Raw genomic sequence first — 22,355 nt, 5'->3', positions numbered from 1 at the left:
ATTAGTGGGAATGTACGGCTTGCTTAGACAGATTTTAGCATGTCGAAAAGGCTCGCAGGCTTTCCGACTAACAAACTAATTTGTCTGTCGCGGCTTTAAAGAAAGAAGCAGCTCGGGAGAAAAAGTTGATCCGCGGAATGCCCGCGTTTTCTCCACCGATATGTATTCCTGTTAATCCTTAATCGAGAACCGACCTTTTTTTTCTCGAGACAAAATACTCGGTGTCCTCGGATAGAACCAAAAGACTGACGAATGGAACTTGGATTTATGAAAAACAAAACAAAACAGATAACTTTTAAAATTGCAATCCTTCATTATTCAATACAGTGTACCGCACCTGAAGTTCTGAATGACCACGTGCAAGTGGGCGATTGGATCACCCTGGTTTGAAAAACAACAAAATATGGAACGATCAGCTCCCACAGATTACTGTATTAACCATCACCGAAGGAACCAGATCTACCTCGTGACCTCAAAGAAAGATACGCACCCGACTGTCGGCAGTGGTTATTTTCAAGGAATTAATGTCACAATCACGTCTTCTTTTCCCTCGGTGAGAGGTGGAGACTCAAGCTCAGCTAACTCCTTACGCGTGTCCGCCGCGCGAGTCACCGCGTTTGCTTGTACTTTTTGGCCGGCGAACCGCCCGCGGTGTTTACGCCGAGGGGGACGTGGCGACGGTCAGCATCGCCGTGGACAAAACCCTTCGTAGCTTGCTCGCACGGAGATCATCGTTGCCCAGTTGCCCTGGCTGACCGGCCACTGATCGGTTCTACTCATGACGTCTATAGTACAACACGTAGACACCAGGTCAGGATATGGTATCCTTTTCGGCTAACGCATTGATTGGTACTCCTGGGTTCAAGTATATAGTACGCGGAATCCAAGAAGAACAAAGTAGGATTCAATTCAAAATATGGCCAAGACAATTGTATACCGTTGTATAAGATATGACTTGCTGGCAGGACAAAGTGGAGATCCAAACTCCCTGAACAAACAGTTGACAGTTACGGAGTACTTTTTTGTAAAGTTTGAGGCTATACAATTCGTGTTCCTTTACCTTTCGGCAAGTGTCATTTTAAATCAGAGGAGCGTTAGATACAGTGTTGAATACCGAGCCTCGTAGATTTGTGGACCTACCAAATCTAACTGTTCTTTACCTTAAGCTGAAGGCAGAGCTCTTCATCTGACAGCAACTAGCCAACTATGACAATTGTAAATTAACCTGGTCGTCCCTGTAGCATTTATGCAAATTCGCAGCTGCAAAGTATCCAAAATCTTGTTATGGAGGTTGGTTTTGAGCCCAAAATCAGCCCTATGGGCCTCGGGTCTGAAGGAACTCTTGCATTCCTTTCCGTTTTCGGCGACAGAGGGAGGCAGCATTCTTATATCACCACGTTATTAGATACGATGCTGACTGCCGAGGTTTTTAGGTCCTACCGAATCTAACTGTTCTTTGCGTTATGCTGAAGACATAGCTCCTAATCTCTTAATCTGTCTGCTAGATCCTCCACTTTTCAAAAAAGGTGGAAGCAGTTTCCAGCAGTAGCAAACCCCAAAAATTAGTTTGGTAGGGGCACACAGAACCTTTTTTCTTCCCTTCCTGACTTTCTCGATGCTTTGCTTATTCTAAAGTGACAAGAACCTAGTAGATGGACAAACTGAAACTTGGAACATCACAAGGACCGCCATGTCGCATATCAGCATAGATAACAGAAAATAAATAAAGGCTTGTATCATTAATGGAATAGGAAAGCCATAAGTTTATTCATATGTAAAATTCTCTCCATTTGCAAGATTGTGCCCTAAGAAAATGTAATTTCTCTAAAAAGAACAAGAGAAGAAAATCCAAGTTGAATCCCATTTCATCAGACCAATGTCATCTCACAGGGACATATATACGAGTAGGATAATTATTCAAATAAGCACTTGCATTCTTTTCCCTCCAAACGTGGTCCAATCAGTAAATTGCTCAAAATCACCACAATTGAGCACGGCATACAACATAACCATCACCTTATACGTCAATAACGCGGAACTGCTCAACACTTTATACTTCTCGATGTCAGAAATTTGCGAAAGGAGACTGCAACAAAGAAGACCAAACGAAGCAAACATGGTAGAAAAAACTACAGCAAAACAATTTGATCTCGGTTTTGATTGCTCAGTCCAGCTTAAAGATGGATGAGGGTCAATGCCACAAGTAATGTGTTAGCCCTGAAGTATGTCATAGATAACTTCAAAATATTAACAGGTCCATTATATTTCCAATAAGCAAATAATGATAACGGTCCTTAATTAACTCATCTGGATTGCTTTTACAGATAGAGATTAGTTACTGGATTGCAAGTCAACTAGTCAAGGGGTTTTCTTATGGATGCACAATTGAATGGGAACTAGCAGGCCACAGTCTGAAGATCATTGCAGCAGTTGGCATTCAAATTTCAGGATTTCACACAAAAATATACTATGAAAAGAAACGAAAGTAAAGCTATATCTATGATAGCCAGATTGAAGAAAAAAAATAGAACGAAGATAATGTACCGGGTTATCACTTCTGCTTGGAAAATCCACTATCAACAACATGCATCACGCACTACATGGCATTCAGATAAATCAGTCACAATCAAAATGGCATCTGTTAGAGTAGTCATGCAGTACCTCAAAGTCAATGACATGTACAACTTTCTTTTTCGCTTTCAAAGTAGGAGCAAAAATGAGATCTTAGAAAAAGCCAGAAAACACTAGATTGTGTCAACATGCAGTGGCAACTAATGACAGCATATTGTATTATAACACTAATGATGAGGACTGCATACATGGTCTCCGTACAAGAGGAAAATCACCAAATCTGGTAATCAAAGAAATCTGAATGCACTAGATCACCATTTACCATCGCAAGCAAATAATGAAATTTGACAAGGACACGAACTTGCAAGGAGCAGACATCCATTACATGGTTATTCAGATACACAAATCCATTCAGATACACTAAGATGCAATAAGAGAACAAACAGTCATGTGTTACCTGGTCCTTGGTGGATTAGTGGGAGAGTTGCCCTGGAGCACAAGCACGGAGTTGAGGGAGTGAGCGCACAGGTGCTGCAGCCAGTACAGCACAGTAGCTTGGCAGATTGGCATTTTTTTTCCTTCTAGAATACAAAATAGGTTGGATGGTGGGACTCGAACCTGCAAGCTGTGGGTCTCTCGAGCATGCAGTAGCAAGCCACCTAGACAAGATACACTTTGTGAGGATCTGGCAGCATCGCTCAACCATCCAAATCAGTGTGACGGAGCCACTGCTTTGGGGTAGTCTCTGTGAATCCATGAGAGTCACCACATCGAGCCAGTGAAGCCGACCAAGAAGTGGAGAGCTCCCACCTTGCGTAAAAAAAATCCAACCACAGATGAAGGAGGCAAATGGGAGGATTGAGAGGCATACTCACAGAGGCTGTAGTCCCATGTGGATTTAAAGGCATAAAACATCCGGGCAAGACCATCTTCCTGTCACAATATTGGATATATGAGGATCTGAGGCCAATAAACAAGTAGGAGGAAATACTCAGCTTACAACCAAGTTCCCATAATTGTTCACTGCTATATATTTGTTTGGCCATGACTGGTTCAATACTGACAGACCATATTAATTCTTTCGGATAAAACAGTACCAAGTAGCATCAGAAGTTTCATTTGTTGCACAGCTCTATCAATTTACAACCACACGACACAATCAATTAAACAACTAAACCACATTGATGTAAAAAGGAAAAGTAAACCGAACGGGAGAATTATTTGTCAGATTAGATGTCTCCTCATTTGTACAGAACTAGATGATGCCCCGCACGTTGCGGAAATTTTTACTTTAACATACGTGAGTGAACTTGAGTAGCAACAAAAGATTATCCACAATATGAAACATATAATGAAATTGCACGATAGATTCTTCACTAAGTGGGGATAGCTTGATAGAAGCAGCATGCCTGCATGTGCAAAAAATATGAGTTTCTCACTAAATAGGTGTGAACAAATTAATGATGTGATAATGTGGCATGCTTGCATGTTGAGAGAAATCAAGTAGTGGGGTTCTCCTACTTAGATATAGAAGATTATTTCTCAGCAAACATTTCTAACATCCAAGCTAGAGGTAGTTAACCCCTTACCCCAAAAATCCAATAAATCAGTTTCCAAGCAGGAAAAGAAAGGTGATATTACTTGTTCTTGAATTACCACAGGAAAGGTACCAAAGATAGAAATTATAACCTCACAGCAGAAGCGACAGCATAAAATGTACAAATGGCACGAAAGTGAAATTAGCCTCTATTCTTGTTGGATTCTTGTAGTCATGTTTGCCACGCACACAGTTCAGCAGTCACAAACAGAGGCTTTGCCGTTTACACGGCTAAGAAACTGGGTTGTTGTTCAAAATTATTATACCCCTAGTGCATTTTTGGTAATATGCAGAAAAACTCAGATATCAGGAAGAAACAGGTATGCAGTGCCAGCACATTTGTGTATGAGAAGGGGGGCACCAGCGACTGGTGGACAGGTATGAAAACAGCGAGGATAATACCAGAAAGCGTTTGACAGAGGATGTATTCGAAAATCCAATTTCATCAAATCGAGCTAAAGGAGATAAATTTTTTTTACAAAGTTGGCAAAGATTGAATAAAGAAGTAAATAGATCGTTCCAATTTATGCTTTGTGCTGTTGTCGCTGTCGCTTCAGGCCTATAAAGATAGTTAATACTAGGCAGATTCAGAGTACTTCTCTAATAACTTTCTGATGTTCTGATATATAGGCACAAAGGCAATGAGTGCGATCTGGAGATGCTCGGAGCTGTTTAGGCGAATGCCGACTTGCCCGGTCCCCTTGTTGCTTAGATTCGCATTGGCAATCAAGCTGCTAGATCTTCCAGCAGGAATCTGAGACTGGACATTGCAACCAACTGCCAGATCCCCATGCCAATCTACAACCGAAATCGCGAGAGTAGAAAGCATACGCCCTATTGGGTAATCTTTGTCTCTCAGTGTTGCTTCGAGGCGGCCACCATAAGCTGCATCTCCTTTCCCGCTCATAGCGCCACCACTTACTAAAAGCCGCAGCTGCTTGTTCACGATCAGTCTGTCTTCAATCTTCACACCAGCTGATACAGAATCTCCAAGGAGCGTAGCAGATATGCCAGCAGCTGTGTTATTGCGCCTGAAGTTCTTGAATCTCGACTCGCCACGAATAGTGTATGCCATATCCTTGCCAACAGACTGCAGATCAAGTCCGAGTGAAGTTGTTTTACCCTCGGAATGCTTAACTGAACTTGCAACCTCCATTTGCAGGGAGCTATCCTTCTTGTCTTTTGTCAGTTGTCCAGACACAGATAAAGGGACCTTACCTTTGACAGCGAATAATCTTTCAATATTTAGACCTTCATAACCAACGTCATGATCCCAGCCCTGGGTCTCCAGCACAGGCCTGACAAGCCATTCACTTGGCGTATCCAGAAAACGGTAGCGATGACTAGGATAGTCAGAATCAAAAGTTGAGGGCAATACCATGTCGGGCATAGGCACAGCAACATTGGTTGGAGTACTGTCATCACCATCAACATTGCTGTTACTGAAATCATCTGTTCGAGCCCTGGCTTCTGCTGCCATTTTCTTCATCATTTTACGACGCAGCCGTTCCTCTCTCAGCTGTTTTTTGTAGAATAGCTTCTCTCTGTAATCTAGCTCCTCAAGATATGCCTTCCTCTGTGCGTGGTTCAGCTTTGAAAGTTGAGACTTCGCAAGGCGCTTAAAAGGAGGCAAGTCATCATAGTCTGAACCATCATCTGAACCACAATCATCTACCACATCTTCAAGATCATCATCGTCACCAAACTGCTCCTCCGGTAACTTCACTGGGGCTCGAGACTGAAGAAGTGAAGAAAGGAAGAAAGGAAGCGGGGGAATCCTCGCATTAGAAGGTTTACCAGTGGGACTATCCTCCAACTTGAGAAGCACATTGGCCTCTGCTAAAACCTTTGATGCAAAGCAGAGCAATAACAACTGTGGCTTCCAGACTTGTCCATTTGGTAACACTCTCTGGCCTGCCCTATTTGTCCTGCACGCTGAGTGGTTTTCCACCAAGGAGACTGGATTCATAAGACGAACATCGCCAGCTGCTTGCCTTATAGCTTGCTGGACTACATGGGATCTCTGGGTGACAAACATCTCATAGCTAAGAGGAATACCATTCGGCCCATCTGGTGGTGCTGATGCAGCATGAGTTAACACGACTATGGCATTGAACCAAACCGAGGCTCCAAATATTTTGCTAATGGTCTGCAGCAGAGGGACATCACCATAGTCCCTGCTCTGCATATCCAATCTGTCAAAATAAAGAACAATATCAGGAGGACTTTTGCTGACAAGTCTCTTCACGGAATTGAGAATCTTCTGGTTGTAGTGTTGGTCTGAAGATGAGCATGAAAGGCCAGGTGTATCAATCACTTTTACTTTGATTCCCTCAACCATCCCAACTACTTCCTGAACTTTTCTAGTGCTGGATTCAAAAGCATCTGTCTCCAGCTTGACATCATCAAATATCGAATTGATAGTAGCACTTTTACCGACCCCAGTTTTACCAAGAACTAAGATAGTGCAAGACAAATCAAGGGGCTCATTTCCGGCAGCTTCAAGACGCTCCGCCATCTCTTGTGCTCGGTCAAAGCTAAAAACACCATGACCTGTATTTGTATTGCTTCTGATCTGTTCTGCCAGCCCGAGCCGGTAAAGAACCTGTGAGACCACCATATTATGAGGCGTTTGCCCAAACCTATTAGCAAAACGCAAAAACTTAACCCGTATCATCTGGAGTTTCTCACGGATTTCATCATTCTCATCTCCGTCATCCCCAGCAGATTCGATATCCTGCCGCGTGTCCCTTCCCACACCTACCGGGCCATTTGCACGGACCTGCTGAACCGGTCGAGCGGGAGGTTGTAACAAGGAAGTCGATGATCCAAGGCCAGCAGGGCGAGAAGGTAAAGAGGATCCATTAGAATGCCCTGCAGCAGCACTAGAGGGTCGTGCAGAAGCAGAGCTACCCTTATTTTCATCATCAGAGGAGTTTGAGTCAGCCAATTCCTCGACCACCACATCAGGTTCACCTCCAAATTGTGCAGGTACCTCAAGCTTGCTATCACGGGTAGGAATATCTCCCTCGCTATATTCTGGCTGCTCTGTGCTCTGATCAGCCAACTTAACTTCTTTAATATGCTCAGGTTCACCACTAGAACTCACGGGGATGTCAGGGTTGCCAACACATGCAGGAACATCTTCGCCACCCTTCTCTGGATGCTCCTCCATATGCTCAGCCAAAACAGCATCTGTGACACACTGCCTGATCGCTGTCAACATAGCTTCCTCCTCCAAGCGCTCCCGATGCTCATCATGCATGGTATCATCCTCTACACGAAGCTCGGCATGTGAACCATCCTCAATCGCATCACCCTCAACATCAACAGATTCTCCAGCCACCAAAGCCTCTGCATTATCGAAAAACTCCTCGCTCTGATCTGAACCAGCCAGCTCCTGCTGCTCTACCTCTACAAAGAGATCAGCGTCCTCGTCGGACTCAGCCGCAGTTGGTGTCCCATTCCCGGCTCTGTTCTGAGTGACCTGGTGACCATGGCCCGCCGATGGATCCATTGAGCCATCAGCGCTACTGTTAAATTCCGATCTCACAGAATCAGGCTCAGACTTGATGTCACCTTTGCCAACCTCATCACCGCCACCCTTCTGCGCCGCCCCCACGCCAGGCGGCCGCTTCACATCGGCCTGCACAACCCCCTCGGCTGCGTCCCCTTTCTCACCACCCAAGATCCTGCCACCACCACCCTCGTTCGCCGCCGTCACATCGGGCGCCGGGTCGACGCCGACCTGCGCAGCCGCCGCTTCCTCCTCGGCGACCCCGCCAGGGCCTCCCCGATGCCCCGCCTCGGGCAGGGGCTTCTCCCTGTTGTCCATCGCGATCCCCGGTCGCGCGGAGCGAAACCCTAGCCTGCCACCAATACAGACGGGACGGATCAAACGACAGCGACAGGGGCGCGGATAGGAAATGGAACGAATAATAAAATTGTAATGGCGGCACCTTTGTGGTCGCGTTGGGTAGGTCAGTCGCGTCCGCGGATCGTCGAGCCCACCAACCTCGTCGGCGGCGAAGGCGTGGGAGATCGGAATACGGAACGGGACGCACGCGGTAGGGTGCTGGCGTGTTGCCTCGCGCGGCGCGGTCAGGAGAGGAGAGAGAGGCCGGGATGGCTCCGGGACGTTCGACTGGCTCAGGACGTCTGTAAATAGAGAATTGCCATGCTACCACTGCCAAGAAGCAATAAAGAACCAAATGTCCCCAAATACCACTCAAATAATTGCTTTCTTCAAAATACAACTACAATTTGGTTTTTGGACGCAAAGCAGCACTACTGTCAAATGTCCATCACATTCTATTAGTCAGATCCGTATGTCCATCACATTTTGTTAGTCACACTGTTAAAAAAAGATGTCCGTATCATTGGGATGCCGAAATTACTCTTCTCCTCCTATGTATTTTTTGTACCCATCCTTTTATCCCTGACCTTACCAGCCATGGCGCGACGACCAACTCCAACGCATGTATGATTTTGTTTGTTGCTAGATAAATTGCTAAATTATATGCACGAGCATTCTTCTTTAAATAGATGACACTGCTTAGTTATGAGGAAACTTTCACGTGTATATCCTTCGGATCATGCCACTATCATAACTTCAAGCCATCACATGTATAAATGCTAATTATGAACTTTTGTTTTTTAATTAATTAAGAGTCAATCACAGACAATTGTTATTTTTTAGAAAAAAGACAGTCGATTTCGTCATTCGATTAGATAGAAAAGAACGCCATAGATGTCCCAAGAGAGAAGGGGAGGAGTAAAAGAAGCAAAAAAAAATAGCCTGCCAACAATAGACACTTGTCAATGATTGTACTCCCTCCGATTCATAAAAAGTGTCGCTCATTTTATACTAAGTAAGTACAAATTTTGTACCAAGTGAAAGACACTTTTTATGTATCGGAGCAAGTATTTTATTTGCTTCAGATTTTGCAATCGAAAGAAAAAGGATGATACAATACTCATTAATCTCTAAACTAATTTTTTTGTTTCTGCTCAAGGACGAGCAGGACAACGTGGGAACACGCGTCATGAGTACGAAGACGTAGATCCTCTACCCAAGGAAACCTCGCTCATTTCCCCGATGAGAGTTTCCACGTGGGTTTTGCACCTAGAAACATAGTTGGGATCCAAATGGGATTACTAGCAACCGAACAAACCGCAACCGTAGGAAACTCCAACACTTGTTGCAAGGGAAACACATAACTTATTTTCTTCCTTTCTTGACTTGCCGATGTTTTGTTTCTTCTAAGGTTTTGTTTGGCACTAGTGTATACTATATTGGGTATTCATTCAATACTCTGAAAACCCCCTTCCACTACAAAACACTGGTATGAAAAATGTTTTTAATTGGTAAAAATGAGATGTTTTGTACGGAAATCTAGGAATAATCCGTTGCAATCCACCCCTACAAAACAAATCATTTGGGGGTTATAGTGTTTTTGAATTTTGAGGGGATAAAATTTTGAAAAACACCAGTGCCAAATAAGGTCTAAAGTGATAAGAATCTAGTGGTTATAATCCTGATAGAAAAGTTGAACTTGGAACATAACCGGAAACTCGGAAGATTCTGGCAGTAAGAAATGCAGCCAAAGCCGTCTCCGAAAGATGCTGACAGTAAGATATGCAGCCAAAGCCGATGTTATTTCCCAAGGAAGAAACAAGACATGTTTTCAACCAGTAAAAAATAGCGCGGTTTAGCATTGATATAGCGGATCTGAAGAGGCCACGTTACGTTTAAGCAATTTGGCTCGCTGTAACGCTGTTTGCAAAGTACTGACACTGAACCACACTAAACGTCCTAGTATGTAGTGTACCACTCCTTGTGGGTTGTAGATGTAACTACCTTAAAACTATTTAGTCCTTTAATCTTGACCGTGTTTATGAATTTATGTCTCATATTTGTGCTAATGCCATGGATTTGGTCCCGTAGACAATTGGAGAATTTTTTTTTGTTGGTTATGCGTTCATAGACAAGTTTTAGCTGTTGAAATCTTTTTTATTTTTTTTTATTTTTGGGCTATCTCGCAGTTTTTTTTTGCAGTAAGCTATTTGAAGTAACGCACGCTAGTGTTTATAGCATCTGGAGGCCGCCTCCGCTAAATCTGTTAGCACGCTATTTCAAACCTTAATTACCAGATGAACTTACGGTGTTTTTTTTTTCCATAGACAAGAAGAGACATCAGCGGCTGAGTTGGTTATGTGTCAGCTAATAGAAGAGAGCGAATTGTTGATAGCTACATACCTCACCTAGATCTGTTAGTATTGCTAGAGAATCTAGGCGCATGATCACTGAATAACTACCAATATCCACATATGTCATTATGTCCTTTTAAGTCCTATGTAATGAGTACTGAAAACCCCAAAGTGCAGATCATAAACTTAGAGTAGCTAGTTAACTTAAACTATTTATGTTTCATGTGCTGCACAATACCCTTCAACCGGGTTATTCTATTCTACTTCTAGATGGAGAAAAAAACAAAAGGGGAATGAATGAAGAAAGACAGTTTGGAAGTTAGCTGGAAGTTAGACCCTTTTATAAGACAAGTACCAGTACGTACAAAATGAATGGCGGTACCATATTGGCAGAAAAACGGGTGACAACAGTAGATATGTTAGGAAAAAACGCAGCTACGATTGTAACAAAATGAGAGGCATTCAACGGTTAAGAAAGCTAAGAAAGCTGATACCCGCTGTGCCATGAGCCCATGACATGCTATAGAGGATGAAGAATCTCCTGGTAAGACTGCAATGACGCATATCAGCAAATATTCAGCATAGATGGCAGAAAAAAAAATAACCATAAGTTTAGTTTATATACAAACATGATCGTTCCTTTCCATTGGCAAAATCGTGCCACTTAGAAAATGAAGTTCTCCGCATATAAAAAATACATCAAATCAATGTCTTTGCCCCAATTGATTGTCATCAAAGCAACTAATATTTAAAATAAAAGCAGGTTACACTGATCTTTATACTTTCCAGCTGAACTAATGAACTGACAGAAAGGGTGAAACCCCAGCCAACCTTAAGTATAATAGCCAACACAACAAAATGTGAAATTCCTCAGTCTTGCCCACAGCGCAGCAGGGCACTTAACTTCAGACCATTGTTACAATGAATAAATGGAGGGTAAACACAGTTGAGTAAGAAGTTACTACAATAAAGTTAGTGTGGAGCTGGATTGGGTGTTCGGTATTGATAAAAATGTGGTGCAGCTTCGGTAAGCCACGATGGTTCAATTGCGATAACATTACGCATATAGTGCTTGTCAGTTGAAACAAGAGACTGGTAGACAACCCACTTTGGATTAACCCTGAAATATCAGAATGATGTCATGAAGTGCACAAGGACTATACCACAAAGACAGCCAACAAATATTAGTAAATTTTTAAGGAACTCACCTAAAGAGCACGGAAGATGGATGGATGTAAACTTCTTGCGATGTCCTAATTGTTTTATACATTCCATTCTGGCCATATTCCTGCATAGTGGAGAAAGTCAGCAGGGTGACAGACAAATTACATATCAACTACATACATGCAGCGGATAGCAGCGCTTCTTAAAGATAAATGAAAAAATGTGCAAGGGAACGTCAACCACAAAGAAGTTAAGTTTTGTTTTTAAGTACTTGGAAGTGTGGTCATCCCAGGGCTTTTGCCCTTTATGTGCTTGTTGGTATTCTCATCTGTAACCTAAACTATCACTTTCCAGTGTCTAATAATTAAAGGACTTTTTTTGTGGGGTGAGGAGTGCTGGCCAGCTGAACCAAAAATAATCTTAGGATGATAGCTGCAGGGGAATTTCATTCCCGATATTTTGGCCAGTCTGGGCTCATACAATTCTATCAACCAATTTATATATAGCAGGCTTTTGTGGGGGAAAACAGGCTTTCGCCTACGTAATGTATGATAACATCAAATCTGCCGTATAATGTAATATCTGAGAAAATACCTCCAGATGACATGAATTAGCAAATGAACCAGCAATAATGGCCTTCCTAACTGCCTGCAAAATGTTGAGAAACAGAGCAACTAGAATAAGCACATGAAAGGTTCAATAATCTCTGGGCATTATAGATCAGAAATAATTGATTCAAGCAGGATAATTTTAAGCACCTCCATCACTATGTAGTATGAACTGGGGAAAAATATCATACAGAGCTGACACTGGAAACACTAATTTTAAAATAATAAATATGGACTAATCATTGTTGCACAAGATATCCCCCCAAAGGCCCAACCCCCCACAAACAAGCAATTAGTTGAACTATCTGGGTGGTGCTGATGCTTAACTGTCCAAATTGTGCAGTGTATATATATTATCCGTCTGTGGTGGATTGGATATAAGAAATGATAACATGGATCATAGGGATAAGAACCTTTTCTTTTTTGCACAATGGCATTAGCCCTAGTATCCCTAGTATGCACAGAGAACTTGTGCCGTAAGTATCAAACAAAAAATAATTTAAACTGGAAACATCCTACCTGCATATCTCTGTCGCATGATTTCAGCGGAATGCCAAACCTTTTCATTACCCTGACAAGCTGCGCCCTGATCTCAATAACCTTTTTCTGCACCAAAGAGCACAAAACATTATTAAAAAAAAGGAGGTGTGCAACAAAAGAGAACATTGCTTTGGATATGCAGGTATTCTTGATAAACATTAATTATGTCCTTGTACAATATAACACAGACCAATGCTTGGTGATTCAAAAAGTTCTTGTAACACCACTGACTAGATTTTCCAGACTGGTGAAATCCTTTGTAGATATTCAGGAACGTTACATGATCTCCCTGTGTTACAGTATATATAAAAGAGTCAAGACCATTAGCAAAGATGAAGAAGCAACCAAGAGCAAATCTAATCAAGCACACTTTTGAGAATTTGCACATGCATGTGCAGAAACACATGAAGGAGGCTCTTAAATAGGGATGGTGTTGGTCATAGCCTTTTCATGTTCTAATTTTTCATGTTTTGTTCAGTAACACCAATGCTAAGTTACCCAAAAGTCATTGGGTCTTGAACTAGAGGGTCTGTTACCAGTACCAGCTTACTGCTTGCATGCCCATAAGATCAGTGCATGAAAGCGTTTAAGCGGAATAATATTCATTAAGGATTTTGCTCAAATCTGAAAGCATGAATTGTCTAGTGTCTACTTTAAGAATTTGATCATAAACTAACTGAACTGAAGACAAAGATTTCAGTGACATGATATTCCTGTAATATGGTCTATGTCTGTCATATAATACTAGACCGCACTAAGCACTATATGAGCTTCAATATTAACAACTAACTAACATCAGGGTTCCTAAGTAAACAAACAAATTTGGCAGCAACGCGATCTTACGAACCTCAGCAGCAGCAAACCGAAGTTTGGCCTCATCAAATTCCTTCTTCACTCCCCTCATAGAAACCCACACAGACTATAAATTGGCGGGTGTCAGAACAATTCAAAGATTAAATTAATATAGCACAAAAAAAGAGGGACGCATGAGATATAAAAACCCTAACCTGAACAGATAGAAATGCTGCTATAGTCAATATCTCATCAGAGCATCCAAAATCATTGGCTGACAAGATCATTTTTGAAATCATGGGGTCCTACAAAAAAAATAGAAGTATTTTTAACAACCTCTTAACTTGAGAAGAGAGCGATATTCACCAGAAATGTAAGTAAAAAAATATGTACATAGCTCGTGCAAGTATAATAGGATATGCTGGTGCAAGTGTAAATAGACATAAAAGAGTAATTAGATGGCCAAAAAAGCATCATAATTTTCACATGTTACCATCAACTACATTCAGCAGAGTAACATTATATGCCTGATGGTTAAGTAGATCAACAAAGCATCGTAAGAATATAGACAAACTCGTCAAACAAGAGGGTGCAAGAACTAGAGTTCCTAAAGCTAGCCACGAAGTAAAGCATGTCAAAATCATTTTGGGTGCACCAGATACATCAGAATATGTAACCATATCGTACTATGAACCATAACTAGAAGTCTTCAAGGCAAACACGTACAGACGATATTCTTGAACATTAACATTAGTAAATTAATATTTGAACCTTACCTAGCAATCTACAAAGAAAAAAAATATCAGAGGTATTCTTGTAGCATTTTAAAATAGTAATTTCGACAAGCATGGATGCCTTTTTTCTTCTTAAGTAAATAGTGTCCTGTGCAATTGAACTTATTGATCCGTTCAGGTCACACTGACCTTAATCATGTTATATTTTTTACTTTGAGTATCTTTCATCGTATATACTTGTAGACTGAGATCTAACAGCAATCTAGGTACTCACTACATGATTTTGATAACCATAAGTCCAAATTCCTGGTCCACAGTCAGAAGCTACCGACATAACTAGCAATTTCCTGCTGGGAACCGGCAGTCACCGGCTCGGTCACTCTAAAGCTCCAACTCCCAGCAAAATTTAGTCAGATTTTGAGCATTTCACCTAGATTTCTATGGCTTGCACAATGTTTTTCCTAGAAGTATACCATTAATTTAAATTTTCATAGATGAACAGCCCAGAACTGAGACTGGCTAGCGAAAATGACTAACTTGCACGTGGCAAGTTCAGGAGCAAATCATTTGACTCAGTAGTCAACTAGTCATGACAGAACGCCTCGGTAGTCTGTGCATGTAGCAAACATCATTTACACCCGGATCCGTTTCCGTAAAAGGTTGGGGAAAAAACAAGAATATGTACGCAACAGAAAATAAATAAATTAAGATACACATACCAGAGGCATCTCAGCAACTTGAAAACCAATGGGAACTGTTAGTTTGGCATCTTCATCAAGGATTCCAAGTGAAAACAGAATTTCGAGAGCCCGAATCATTGCCTCGGGTGATGGAGAAGCTGGCCAATCAAATCCCAAAATGTTGTCTATTCCTAGTGCTTTTAACTGTCATCCGAGAACATAATTTAATAAATGGTATACAATTGCTCATAAATATTACATTATGTGCAAAAACCCTATCAACACTTTCCATTGTATGTCTCAGGAAATTAATTAAATCAATCATATTCAATGTGGAGGACATGCTTCAGTGCACACTTTTCAAAGAGATTGTGCCTGATAAACTACAGTATCTCTTATGGATTACATTTTTGTGGGCAACTGAAGCATTTTCCTGGTTTCATGACTCAGCAAGCCAAGTGTAAGAATAAATAATTGCATTGCAAACTATGGAAATTATACATGATGCAAGAAACTGACACATTTGTCATAACTCATAAGTTAAACATCCAGGGATGCTCGGTTCTAATCGTTGTTGTTTAGACAGAAGTGAAGACAAGCCCTAACAGTCTAGCTTAGTTGATGTGCTGATGAACATGAGATACTAATATATTTTTTATTAGTAAGTGTGTCTTCAATGACTTCCATAGATTAATGTTGCAGATAGTAACAATAAAGATTTAAATTTACTAACACATTATTTTGGTAATTGTATATTCGATATATACATGAAGACAATTTTATACTGCAGCATGACACGATATGCCATGCGTATGTCTTTTGCAATTTTATTCATACAAAGCCAAAAGTGACAAAAGTGCATGTGTACCGCATAAGCACCGAAAAGTAGGGTGACTGGTTGCAAGCTTGCCTACCATCTTTTATAATAATAACAATGCAGATTATGGCAAGTACTCCCTCCATTCCATAAAACAACTCATGTAAATTTCTGCACTTCAACCAAGATGAGCTCTCGTTTCTAGTGTATGGCCAACCAAGTTGATTTAGAAGTAAATGAGTGCGGGCACTTATTGGCTTGCAGCGGGAGTCAATGATAAATGAGGTACATAGGGGAATAAATAGAAAAAATAATATATGAGCTGTTAGAGTATGTGTTATCTACTTATCCTTTTACAGTATAACTAAAAGAATCACGAAACAGACCAGCCAAGATACCTGTATTATGCAGGAAACGAGGTTAGACCTTTGCATTTCTGGAATTCCATCTGCCTGCATTTCATTTAGGTAATATTCCTCTGTATAAAGCCTGCAGGAGATATAGCTTCTGAGATGCAAACAAATGGCACAATATTTAACACCAAGGTGAACAATGATAAATCAAGGACTGCCATAGAGGAGGCTCTCAATAACAAGCTCAATAACAAAACTGCTCAACATACCTAAAGCACTTCCCGGGTCGTACCCTTCCAGCTCTGCCTGCTCTTTGCCTTGCAGATGCTTTGGATATTGGTGCAACAACTAAACTCTCGATGTCAGAAATCTGCAAAAGAAATAGAGCTAAGCTGCGACAAGAAAGGCTAGACCAAACAACTACACGAAAAAAATTACACCAAACAATTTGATCTCGGTTTCACTTGCCATCAGGAATGTCAGTCACAAATAACTTCCAAATATTAACAGATCCACTATATTTATTTTAATAAGAAAAAAAAGAGAGGGTTCCTTAAGTAACTCGTCTGGATTGGCTCTTACAGATAGAGGTTAGTTACTAGATTGGCGAGTCAAGAGTTTTCTGATGGACACGCAAGTGAATGAGCACTGAGAAGCCACAGATTGAAGATTATTGTAGCAGTCGGCATTCAAATTTCAGCATTAGAAAAAGAAACAAAAGTAAAGCTAAGCTACATCTAGGATAGCCAGTTTGAAATATTAAAATAGAATGAATAGAATGTACCGGGTTATAACACTTCTGCTTGGAAAATCCACTATCAACAACATACACCACGCCCTACACAATATTGAGAGAAATCAGTTACAGTCAACATGGTATTTTGTGAGAATAGCCATGCAGTACCTCCAGAGTCAATGACGTCTCAGCGATGTTGGTTGATATCACAACTTTCCTTTTCCCTTTTGGAGTAGGAGCAAAAATTAGATCCTAGAAAGCCAATGAACACTAGATAGTATCAACATGGAATGGCATCTAATGACAACATAATTTATTATAACATGAATTAGGAGTGAGGACTACTTACTTGGTCTCCACGTGGAAGGCCAGAATATAAAGGCAGAATCACCAAATCTGACAATAAAGTAATCTGAATGCATTAGAAAACAAAATATACTACCGCAAGCAGGTAAAAGATTTGGCAATACATGGGTTTGCAAGGACCAGACATCATTTGAAGAACCTATTTTATCGTAAACATGAACATGATTTTTTAGTTAACTATTCTATAATCCCTCCTTCCCAAATTAAACGTCGTTTTAGGATTTTTTTATTTTTCCCAGAAAAAATGTCGTATTAGGCAATCGAGGCCAGCCAGCCCTTAACACTAATTAAGACTGTGAAGAAAAAGGCCTTTCGGCTGCATGCGTGGCCATGCAGTGGCTCAGAGTCCTGCATGCAGGAGCGTTCACATCTCTGCATGCCGACCAAAGAGACCTTTTGCCTTCCACCTACCGATATTACTCGTTGGTAAACGTCGTGCAGCCAGCGAATAAATCTCCTTGGTATCCGAGATAGAACTAAAACGATGTTTAATTTGGGAGGGAGGGAGTATGTGGAAAAGAGTTACCAAAATAGTGTTTTCGAAGGTGTTGAATTTCATCATTTAGCAACTTAAGAGCAGCGTCTATGTCATCCTGGCCTGTTAAAAACACCAAAATATCCCCTGGTGGTTCCTGCAGAAATTACATGATAGTGGAGATGAAAGAAAGCTATTGAATATTCAATGAATGGGAAGAGTATTTTTTTTTACGATAATACTACAAAGATGAATGATGATAGCTCCAAATTCACCTCAGAGAATACAACATTATCAAAAGAAACAGAAGGTAGTGCCTGTTTATCTGATGGACTATGGCCATATCAGCTTTGTGTTCCTTTAACCACTTTGTCTGATGTTATAAACTAATATTGATAAGAGGCACACCAATGCTTGCTGTGCAAGGTAAATTTGTCTGCAAATCTCTCTTAATTAAAAGTGATATAATAAGATATGTTTTTTTTGTCAACTTGGTTCCTCTGTAACTATTGTAGTTAATTATGTGATTTTGTCTCTTAATCAACAGCTATCATTTTGATGTGTACATTGTAAATTTTGATTTTTGTGGGCAGACATATTCACATTAGCTAATCAAGTATAGTTTGAGCTTTAATGCTTGCAAGATTGAGCATATAATTGCCCACATAACTTGTGCTAAACCCATAGGGTGACAAACAATTGACCACATGCATATAAGTCAGTGGTACCAAAACCTGAATATGCTTACGATTTGTACTCCCTCCGATCCAAAATAAGTGTCTTGGATTTAGTACAACTTTGATAAGTGTCTTGGATTTAGTACAACTTTAATACAAAGTTGTACTAAATCCAAGACACTTATTTTGGATCAAAGGGAGTATCATTTAAGAGAAGTAAACAATAACTGCTGAGTGACACAAAACAATGAATTCACAGACCAAGCAAATCAAACAGAAGTTCCCAAATTATCAAAAACATCTTAAGAAGCATAATAATCGGAGGGAGTAGATCACATCTTGTCTTTGTTAAACAGCATGAAACAACTAACCTTTTCATGAATAATAAGGACAGTACTGACAGCAGCCAGCAAGTAGTCTGAGACAGGTTCTTCCACGTAATGAGTTTCCACTGTGTACCCTCTACCCTACAGAACCAAATTATAATCAAATTCCACTTTCATCAATGAGGAGAACCCTTCCACATCTATACTTCAGCTACAAGTAAAACATACTTCAACAGAAAGGATAGCAGGTTCTGGGTTGGGTAAATCATCAGCAGACTCAGGCAAGGAATTCTTCCGCCTGTGGGTGAAAGAATATAAAAGAGATCAGTCCCTCACTAACTTGCTAGCGCAATTCGAAGTGTATATGATGCTTAAGCACAAGACAACAGTGCATTTATCAGAGTTAACAATTGCATCTTGATGATACCGCGTAGCGACTTCGTGGATACTGCAAAGGTAACCACGAATTGGGAACAATTAGCAACCATGGCCCGTGAGTGGAGAATATATAAGTTTTACTATATTTGGTAGCCAATTGTGTTCTTTGACCATCTTTATGACTAAAATTACTTTCTCGAGAATTTCCTGGTAGATGCACTGTACTGCATTTACTTGCTTCAGTTGCATAAAAAGTAACAAGTGCAAAGATGAAGGATGCAAAACTAGTTCTTACTAGACAGGGACTGACCTAATGCTGAAAAAGGTTGACATGGATCTTGCTTCAATTGTTGCCGAGGAGATGATAAGACGCAACTCTGGTCGACGGCGTTGAATCTGGCCAGATGATATAAAGAAGCATGCAAAGCAGGAAACAAAAACATTATCCACAGCCGAGTTCAAGAGAAATCAAACTTGCATATTCAAAAGCGCGAACCTTTTTTAGGAGTCCCAGCAAGATGTCGGTTGAAATGGATCTTTCATGAGCTTCATCTATCATAATTACACTAATACAACAGAAAACATGGATTGCTATGTGAATAAAATAAAACCAGCATAGAACAGTCCAACTGGAAAAGGAGTTCTCACTCCATTAAGAATATCATCACCAATGTATAACCAGGATAAAGATATACAATTGGATTGAACATGGTTGAGTAATCATGACAACGAGACATGTGACAAGTTGGACTTCAAGCTTATTATCTAACATTGAGGGTCATAGCAAGGTACCTATATTTGGTCAAAAGAGGATCTTCCATCATTTCTCTAATCAGTACCCCATCTGTGAGAAATTTGATCATGGTCATACCCTGTCAAACCGAGTAGGTCATAAGCAGAGTAATAGATTAAGAGAGCACAAAGCCGATAGAAAACAATGTGTTTCATGCTGGAGCATTCAGACAAAGAAACCAGTGAAAGGAGAAAAACTTAATCATACCGGGTTTGTTTGATCCTCAAATCGGATTGTATAACCTACTTCTTCTCCAAGTTTTACACCAACTTCTTCAGCTACTCTTGATGCAACCGTCTGTTCACATTATCAAGATGGGTTGAAAAAAGAAATGATCATAAAAACGAAAACATCTGCAAATGTAGTCTAACAGAAAATAAATTATGGAACATAAAAATTAAGAAAGAGTTTATAAGAACAGTAAAAAAATACTCAGACATCCTCAGTAAAACATATGGTTGGAATAAGCTGACTTCTTATAACTACTGGACCACGAGAGGTTGTCAGAAGAATGCTTTCCAACGCTGCATTGCTACATAGAGTAGTTCTCAAAGGTCACGATTTTGCCAGCATAAGTCCTTTTATGGACACATTTTTTGGCACCATAAAATTGCAACCCTGGGACGCACGCATGGACGGAGGGGGAGAGGGTGGATAAACCTTCATGCCCAAGAAAGACCAAGCGTATCTTTACAAAGTTATTTATCACTATGATGAAGATAGTCAAGAAAAGCCAAGCTTATCTTTACGAAGTTGCCTAACCCTATTATGATGAAGATATGTATCTCTATTTCTTAGTTCTGTATTGTTACGATTTGGTGTGTTCCAATTTAGGGTGGACCGTATGCTCTATAAAGAAAGGTAGATAGTGCTAGAGTCTAGAGATCATCCAGAAGAAAAAGATAAATTTGCCTCAAAGATGAGTAGCTAAGAGCCTCGCACCGTTGCATGCCATGGCTAGGGACGTATCCAAAAGAATAATATGGTGCATGCTCTTATAAGACAGTGAAATAGAGAGACCTAACTTTAAATAGCATCCAGAGAATGATGTGCAGCTGAATGAGATTAAAAACATTTGATACCTGCACAGCCAATCGCCTTGGCTGGGTGCAACCTATAAGTCGACCACCCTCAGCCCAGCCGGCCTCCTTAAGATACTGGTTCAAAATACAGTGAGGTAAGAAAGGAAAAATCATATGCAAGTAAGATAATGAGATATCAGGTAGTGCTTGCTCTTTTCAGGGGCTATTAGGCAATAGCCATAAGCGTTTGGTCGTTTGTCTCTTTACAATATTAGAAAAATAGCATATTAACCAACAAAAAATGAACTTTCTATTCAACCTTCAACTATGCAGGTTGAAATTCAAAATTTTGTAGCATATAGGTACAACCAAGCAAAGTATTATGGCTTCATTGTGGAGTTAATATATAAAAAATCCAAAATTAATTACGAAGATACATCTCAATTCAGCCTACCTTCATACAAATATTTGAGCCCAAACTACTGTGGCATACGGCGGTAAGACATGTGCACACGTAAAGACCCTCTAGGTGGTATGTACTGTTGTGTGACCGTTCACAAATTATCTTACATACCGCCATAAAGATCCTCATAGTAGGATAGCATGAACAATCAGCACACGCACACTCTGACACGCACATCAACTGTTCGACCAAATGCCCAGCACACAACCAATTCTCAAATGATCTGGGCACCCACTGTCCGTTCGAGGTGTGAAAAAAAAGCCTGGAGCACGTACTTGGGGGATTTGTGTGGACTTGCCGCTGCCGGTCTCGCCGACGACGATGGTCGTGGCATGCCGCTCGACAAGGTAGAGGATAGCCTTGCGGTACTTGTACACCGGCAGCCGCTGCCTTTGCCTCTCCAAGGACGCGTACCCAAACCTACCACCAACCAAAACAGAAGCAGCAGCTCTCAGGTGCAAGTTTAGGAACCTCAAGTAGGGAGCGCAAGTGAGAGGGGGGAGAAGGCACAGGGTTTAGGGTTTGGGGCAGCGCACCCTGAGGAGGAAGAAGAGTTGGTGTTGGTCGGGAGGAGCAGTACACCACCCTCCTCGTCGTCGACGAGCGAGGCGCTCGGCTTCTCCGACCCCGGTCTCCAGAACCTCGACATGGCTGCTGCTTCTCGTCGCTTGGCAACGGCTGATGGCGGGGTCGGTGCCTCCGCCTCGGTGTGGCAGAGGAAGCGGGGGACAACGACCAACGAGAAGCTCCGTTAGAAACTCTGAATTCTTTTCTGCCCATTAACCGTTGGTTTATGTGTTTGAGTGGGCTGTGGCCCATCAACAGCCCATCATTGATGGGCCACAGCCCACTGGGCGAATGACCTTCACTTCGATAGTCTCACTTACAACGACGGCATCCTCTAAAAAAATTTACAATGACGGCATGGCCCACTTGCAACGAGGCGATTTGGTCATTTCGCGTCAGGGACGGCCCCCCCACCCCAAACAATTCTGCCGCAAGGTAACGAATAGTGGTATTTTAAAGCAAGAAATGAAAAATTGCTAGAACCTA

The 22,355-nt window shown here is 41.2% G+C and overlaps 2 protein-coding genes across 4 annotated transcripts; both read right to left on the bottom strand.

Annotated features, from left to right (window-relative positions):
- Positions 1-1,748: 1,748 nt before the first annotated feature.
- LOC100824061 (translocase of chloroplast 132, chloroplastic) lies at positions 1,749-8,318 on the bottom strand. Of its 3 annotated transcripts, none has more exons than XR_002963615.1 (3): positions 8,128-8,318; positions 3,190-8,037; positions 1,749-3,102 (listed from the first exon to the last, which is right to left on the bottom strand). XR_002963615.1 is itself a non-coding variant. In XM_010232309.3 (2 exons), the coding sequence occupies exon 2, from the start codon at positions 8,001-8,003 to the stop codon at positions 4,746-4,748; it is 3,258 nt and encodes a 1,085-aa protein (XP_010230611.1). In that variant the 5' UTR covers positions 8,004-8,037; positions 8,128-8,318; the 3' UTR covers positions 1,749-4,745. The 3 variants fall into 3 exon arrangements, 1 of the variants encoding a protein (XP_010230611.1); XR_002963616.1 differs by having other exon boundaries at positions 1,749-3,230; positions 3,447-8,037; XM_010232309.3 differs by having other exon boundaries at positions 1,749-8,037.
- Positions 8,319-10,994: 2,676 nt separating this feature from the next.
- Positions 10,995-22,058, bottom strand: LOC100833670 (probable pre-mRNA-splicing factor ATP-dependent RNA helicase DEAH9). Its single transcript, XM_003565401.4, has 23 exons — positions 21,839-22,058; positions 21,578-21,722; positions 20,900-20,974; positions 20,025-20,114; positions 19,817-19,896; positions 19,521-19,590; positions 19,335-19,420; positions 18,875-18,944; positions 18,692-18,787; positions 17,695-17,800; positions 17,152-17,198; positions 16,971-17,054; positions 16,851-16,904; positions 16,336-16,436; positions 16,112-16,202; positions 14,936-15,100; positions 13,698-13,787; positions 13,538-13,609; positions 12,881-12,979; positions 12,670-12,756; positions 12,137-12,190; positions 11,587-11,666; positions 10,995-11,498 (listed from the first exon to the last, which is right to left on the bottom strand). Exons 1-23 carry the CDS (start codon positions 21,949-21,951, stop codon positions 11,351-11,353), a joined length of 2,103 nt encoding a protein of 700 aa, XP_003565449.1. The 5' UTR covers positions 21,952-22,058; the 3' UTR covers positions 10,995-11,350.
- Positions 22,059-22,355: the final 297 nt, after the last annotated feature.

This window comes from Brachypodium distachyon, chromosome 2, assembly GCF_000005505.3.
Source record: "Brachypodium distachyon strain Bd21 chromosome 2, Brachypodium_distachyon_v3.0, whole genome shotgun sequence".
In the NCBI taxonomy this organism is placed as follows: domain Eukaryota; kingdom Viridiplantae; phylum Streptophyta; class Magnoliopsida; order Poales; family Poaceae; genus Brachypodium; species Brachypodium distachyon.
The sequence above is the reverse complement of the archived record's forward strand: the minus strand, read 5'-3'. Positions and strand labels throughout refer to the sequence as shown.